General features: G+C 46.1%; 1 protein-coding gene across 2 annotated transcripts; it reads left to right on the plus strand.

Moving 5' to 3' along the window:
* Window positions 1–240: 240 nt before the first annotated feature.
* LOC121611056 (trypsin-1-like) lies at window positions 241–1539 on the plus strand. 2 transcript variants are annotated; one of them, XM_041943433.1, is made up of 6 exons: window positions 241–280; window positions 382–532; window positions 642–896; window positions 1007–1133; window positions 1283–1384; window positions 1492–1539. In XM_041943433.1, exons 1-6 carry the CDS (start codon window positions 241–243, stop codon window positions 1537–1539), a joined length of 723 nt encoding a protein of 240 aa, XP_041799367.1. The 2 variants fall into 2 exon arrangements, with proteins under 2 accessions (XP_041799367.1, XP_041799366.1); XM_041943432.1 differs by having other exon boundaries at window positions 642–892; window positions 997–1133.
* Window positions 1540–6119: the final 4580 nt, after the last annotated feature.

Here is a 6119-nt window from a genome sequence, read left to right on the forward strand (position 1 = left end):
ACTGCATTTATGTGAAAGACTTATCAATAAGACAATTTCACTCATGCAGTCTGTCAGGACAGGTGACCTCACCGTCAACTTAATATTTGCCTTTCCGATACCCAGAAGTCATTGTTCCAGGATGTTGATTGGTCAGAAATAGTGTTGGGGGAGTGTTCAGCAGGGATCGAGAAAAGGAACCATTCTATATAAACTTGGACTCCAAGACAAGTCTCTCATCAACAGGATCACACAGCAACCATGAGGTCTCTGGTCTTCATTCTGCTCATCGGAGCTGCTTGTAAGCTGATGTCTTTCTTCCTGTTTTGAATAGTTCTACTCACTGAATTAAACAAAACATTCACTGGGTTGCTGACTATTTGGCCTCCTGTGTGTTTTCAGTCGCCACCGAGGACGACAAGATCGTCGGAGGGTATGAGTGCGAACGCCACTCCCAGCCCCACCAGGTGTCTCTGAATGTTGGGTACCACTTCTGTGGTGGCTCCCTGGTCAATGAGGACTGGGTTGTGTCTGCTGCTCACTGCTACAAGTCGTATGTCACTTCTTGATATTTTCAAGACAAGTTTTGCATGTTGAAATTAATCAGATTTTAAAAAGCATCGTGAAGCTCTGCTGCCACTCATCCTCTCTTTCCTCTCCAGCCGCGTGGAGGTGCGTCTTGGAGAGCACAACATCAGGGTCAATGAGAACACCGAGCAGTTCATCACCTCCTCCCGTGTCATCCGCCACCCCAATTACAACGCCTACAACATCAACAATGACATCATGTTGATCAAGCTGAGCAAGCCCGCCACCCTCAACCAGTATGTGCAGCCCGTGGCTCTGCCCACCAGCTGTGCCCCTGCTGGCACCATGTGCACCGTCTCTGGCTGGGGCGACACCATGAGCTCCAGTGAGTAACATCTGAGTCTTAACAGAATGTTTCAGTCCAGCATTTGTTTCCATTTGTATTCAATTTGAATTTTTTCCACCCATGCCTTGTTTTACACATTGTAGCTGCTAACAGCAACAAGCTGCAGTGCCTGCAAATCCCCATCCTGTCTCAGAGAGACTGTGATAACTCCTACCCCGGCATGATCACTGACGCCATGTTCTGCGCTGGATACCTGGAGGGAGGCAAGGACTCTTGCCAGGTATGTAACAAGAGGACTCTGCAGAGGTCCTTGTCCTACACTAGCGTAACATTTTCTTCACATTGAACATATTTTTCAATTTGAATATTGAAGTTGATTGAAAAAGTTCATTTTCATTTCATTCATTGTATTGTTCTCTCTGTTCTCAGGGTGACTCTGGTGGCCCCGTCGTGTGCAACAGTGAGCTGCAGGGTGTTGTGTCCTGGGGCTACGGATGTGCTGAGAGGGACCACCCTGGTGTCTACGCCAAGGTAAACCTAAAATATTTCTTTATGATAAATAAGATAGTTGTTTGAAATTAACCATATTTGCTGCTTGTTGTCCATGCTAACAAACCTCGTCCTGTCTCCATTTACAGGTCTGCATCTTCACCGACTGGCTGCAGAGGACCATGGCCAGCTATTAAGTTTGATCCTGCGATCACTATCTTCTGCTGCCTATTGTCCATCATTCTAACAACAGTGTTGTTGTGAAGTGCAGCCAATTTCCAAATAACTCAATAAAGTCTTTCACCTTGACTGGAACACAGTTGTCCTTTCATTTTTTTTTGCCTGTGTCGGCCTATATCATGTTGTTATCATGACAATGATTACAATCATGTTTTGCAATTCCCTTAAATGCTCATAATTTCATGCTCTTAAAGATACAATGGAAACAAGGAGAACACTGGTCATCCTGTACCTGTACACACTTTCTTTGGACATTCAACCGAGTGAAATGGCAAACGTTATTAGAAAAATAAGCCTCACAACGTGCTTCATGTAAGAAGTTTGAGTTACCTGATGTCCATTCAAAGCAGCAGCACAGATCAGTCCTGCACAGACAAACAGTGCAAGAAAGAGCATTGATCTGTCGTAAAGTGTCAAGGAGGAACTTGGGATTGAAACCAAATGTAGACTCACAAAGGCAGAGCTGGTGCAGTTCAACAAATTTAGTGAAACAAAATGGTAACCAAACAAAGACTTACATGAGGGTGACACGGGTGAGAGGCAAAACCAAAGGAATAAAGCCAACAGCAAAATATCATCCTAAAAACAGGGCACAGAGTCCATAAATCCAAAAACACCAGCAAGGTCAGAAAACAAACTCAACCAAAACTCTATAAACACTGGGAAAGACAGGAAAAGTCAGAGGAAGGCTGGAATGCTTGACAATTGAGGAAAGGATGATGATCTGGCAAAGGCTGAGCCCAAACACAGGCTTGAGTACACAGGGGAGGGAAGACTAACTCAGGAACAGGTGAAAACAGGCATTCATACAGGTGGGAAAACACAGGAAGTAGAGCAAAAGATGAGACAGAAAACAGGAAAAAACAAAACCAAACAAACCAAATCATGACAGTGTGACACAGAACCAAAGACCAGCAGCAGGAACCCCTCACAGGAAGCCAGCGAGAGGGCAACAGGACAGGAGGCCTTCAGGGTACGTGGTGAGACAAAGGGAACAGGAAGCCGATGAAACCCCATCCTGGAGGACAACTGCAGGTCAGCAGGATCAGGAGAAAGCTACAGCTTCAGATCACCTCCAGGATGCTGGGCTGCAGAACCTCCAGGCTGCTGGGCTAAGGGACCTACGAGGCATTGGGGAGCGGGACATCTAGGACACTTGACAGCAGGACCTTCCCAGTGCTGGGCAATGGGACCTCCACATGGCAGGGCAGTGGTGTGGCACAATGTTGCCAGTAACTCCACTTCTTTCTGATGGGTTGAAAGCCAGTGTCACGGTTCAGAGGACAGAGACTCAGGCGCAGATGAGGGACTCAGTACACAACTAAAGTTTACACAAGAATTTATTTACAATAAAGTGAATACAAAACCCCAGAGTGCTGTATACTATATGCAGTGAAGTGAAACCAACTACCAATCTTAGCAAAATATTTACACATGGTGATATTACTGGGAAGGAATCTATAACTCAGGGGGAACAAGACTAGCGAATGAACACTAAATGCTGAACACAGAAAACAAACTAAGGAACTAGAGCACACTATCAAATAGCGAGGAACAAACTAAGGCTACCAACAACTAACAATCAGGACCAACGAGAGAAAGGGCTTACTGATGGAAACTGAGGGGTAGGCTTTGGACAGAGCGGCAAGAGGTGAGGCAGATGGCAGCGGGTAGGTGCAGCAGAAGAAGTGGATCGACTGGGGAACGAGCTGAAGAGTTGGGAAGCTGAGTTGTCAGGATTCAGAGGTGAACCAGGCAGAAGGCAGTGGGGGTGGTCCAAACTAAGGCAAAGCAAAAGAAAGCAGAATTACTTTCAAGCATAGATGACAAAGAGCAGATGTACTGTTTTCGAGGAGCTGGGAATAAACCAACGGAGTTTAGTTCACGGTCCAGCGTCAAGCCATGGACCAAGGCTGGTATTTATGGCAGAGGGAGAACAATGGAGCAGGGTAAACCACGCCCCGCCGCAGGTGAGTTGAGTTGCACCTGTCGGTACCTCACACACCAGCCTGCACACGCCCACCTGAGGAAAGAGTGGAGAAAAGAGGAAGAGGGAGAGATAGAAGGGGAAAGGGGAGAGGTATTGCCACTAGGAAAGGGCAGAGGTGGCGGGCATGACAGCCAGTTGTGTCCAAAAAAAACAAAAAGGTGAAAAATAATCAGACAGTCACACAGGCAGGAAAACAGAGGACGTAAAGCAAAAGATGACACATGAGATAAACCTTCAACATAAAACAGGACATAACAAAACCAAGCAAACCAAATCATGACATGATCCTTTGTTACAGGAATTACATAAAAGTTCATCCTTTTTGACACACAGTGTTTGACTTTCATGCCTAAAATACTGCAGCTTGTGTTAAAACTGATTTAAAAACCTGAATGTCAAGTAGCCCCTGAACCTAAATGTCAATGTCCTTTTTGACATTATACTTTATGATATTGTTATGATGTGTTGGGGCAGATGGGTCTAAATGCTAAGTGTTCACACAACAACACTTGATTTTTGGGGTATCATTTTGTTTTTTCATTTAATTATCTCTTTTAAAATTATATTAACTTAATTTATATTCATTTTACTCAGAATTACCTTAACAGCCCATTACTGTGAGAGAGTCACATCAAGTTAATATACTTAAGGAGCAAACAACACTCCTACAGAGAAGAGACAAAATAAAGGCATTGTAGTTACGTTAATAATTATGAGACAATTTGAAGTAGCAGAAAATCCTTTCACTGATAGACTCTGAAGCAGAAACACAGCTGATAAAATACAGACTGAGTAAACACACAGTCTGGACAACAAGGTAAGTTGAAACATGCAGTCCTGAAAACCTCAAAACTAAAGAGACTAGACTGAGACTGAGATGCTATTTCTTTTATCCATCCATCCATCCATTTTCTTCCGCTTATCCGGGGCTGGATCGCGGGGCAGCAGTCTAAGCAGGGAAGCCCAGACTTCCCTCTGCCCAGACATTTCCTCCAGCTCTTCCGGGGGGACCCCGAGGCATTCCCAGGCCAGCCGAGTGACATAGTCCCTCCAGCGTGTCCTGGGTTTTCCCGGTGGGGCATGCCCGGAACACCCTCCCAGGAAGGCGTACAGGAGGCATCCGGTAAAGATGCCCGAGCCACCTCAGCTGGCTCCTCTCGACGTGTAGGAGCACATCTCTCGTGTTCTCTGAGTTCCTCCCGAGTGACAGAGCTCCTCACCCCATCTCTAAGGGAGCGCCCCGCCCCCCTGTGGAGGAAACTCATTTCAGCCGCTTGTATCCGAGATCTCGTTCTTTCGGTCTTGACCCAAAGTTCATGACCATATAGGTGAGGGTAGGAACGTAGATTGACTGGTAAATCGAGAGCTTTGCAAGTTTGACTTACTGCCGGCAATGTGAACCAAGCTCCTGCTCCAGTCATACAGAGACTGGACGGCCTGTAGCAAAGGGCCCAGACTCCATACTCCCGAAGCACCTCCCACAGAATGCCACAAGGGACACGGTCAAATGCCTTCTCCAAGTGCACAAAACACATGTGGACTGGTTGGGCAAACTCCCACGAACCCTCGAGCACCCTGCGGAGGGTGTAGAGCTGGTCCAGTGTTCCACAACCAGGACGAAAACCGCATTGTTCCTCCTGAATACGAGGTTCAACTATCGGCCGAATTCTCCTCTCCAGTACCCTGGAATAGACTTTACCAGGGAGGCTGAGGAGTGTGATCCCCCTGTAGTTGGAGCACACACTTCTTGAATAGAGGGACCACCACACCGGTCTGCCAGTCCAGGGGCACTGTCCCCAACTGCCACGCAATGTTGCAGAGGCGTGTCAATCATGACTGCCCGTCAACATCCAGAGACTTGAGGTACTCAGGGCGGATCTCATCCACCCCCGGTGCTTTGCCACCGAGGAGCTTCCGAACTACAGACCTCAGCCTGAGTGATGGATGAGCCAACCCCTGGGTCCCCAGCCCCTGCTTCCTCTACGGAAGGCGTGGCAATGGGATTGAGAAGATCCTCAAAGTATTCTTTCCACCGCCCGACAATATCCCCAGTCGAAGTCAACAGCTCCCCACCTCCACTGTAAACAGTGTTGGCAGGGTACTGCTTCCCCCTTCTGAGGCGCCGGACGAGTTGCCAGAATATCCTTGTGGCCGACCGATAATCTGTGGAAATCGAAAATCTAAGCACAACATCTGACTGTATGGCATAAACTGTGTCAGCGTCCCAGTGAATGTGATAATTTTACTGCCTCAGTGTGCTGTATTCACTGATTGTTACTGTTGTCTACCTTAATTTAATGGCATTTTTTATTTTCCTTCGTAATCATATTAATCTTTTTTTTATCTGAGTGTATTTGCTTGTATATTTTTTATTCTTTGATGTTTGAAAGATTTTCAGAAAATAATGAAAATTTAAAAAAAACACAAGCCTAACACAATGACTGGTACATGATGGATGACTATCTTGAAATTAAGGCATTTAGAGACCTTAACTTTTGTGTTCAAATCAGGATGATTATTGTATAACCAAATTAAGGTTAAACCAAA

Source organism: Chelmon rostratus, chromosome 8 (genome assembly GCF_017976325.1).
Source record: "Chelmon rostratus isolate fCheRos1 chromosome 8, fCheRos1.pri, whole genome shotgun sequence".
In the NCBI taxonomy this organism is placed as follows: domain Eukaryota; kingdom Metazoa; phylum Chordata; class Actinopteri; order Chaetodontiformes; family Chaetodontidae; genus Chelmon; species Chelmon rostratus.

Bases quoted from the DNA above. Each gene is read 5' to 3' on its own strand.
- LOC121611056 (XM_041943432.1), top strand. From the start codon at position 241: ATGAGGTCTCTGGTCTTCATTCTGCTCATCGGAGCTGCTT. The intron at 1,134-1,282 runs GTATGTAACAAG...CTCTGTTCTCAG, and splicing joins GAGGCAAGGACTCTTGCCAG to GGTGACTCTGGTGGCCCCGT. The intron at 1,385-1,491 runs GTAAACCTAAAA...CTCCATTTACAG, and splicing joins ACCCTGGTGTCTACGCCAAG to GTCTGCATCTTCACCGACTG.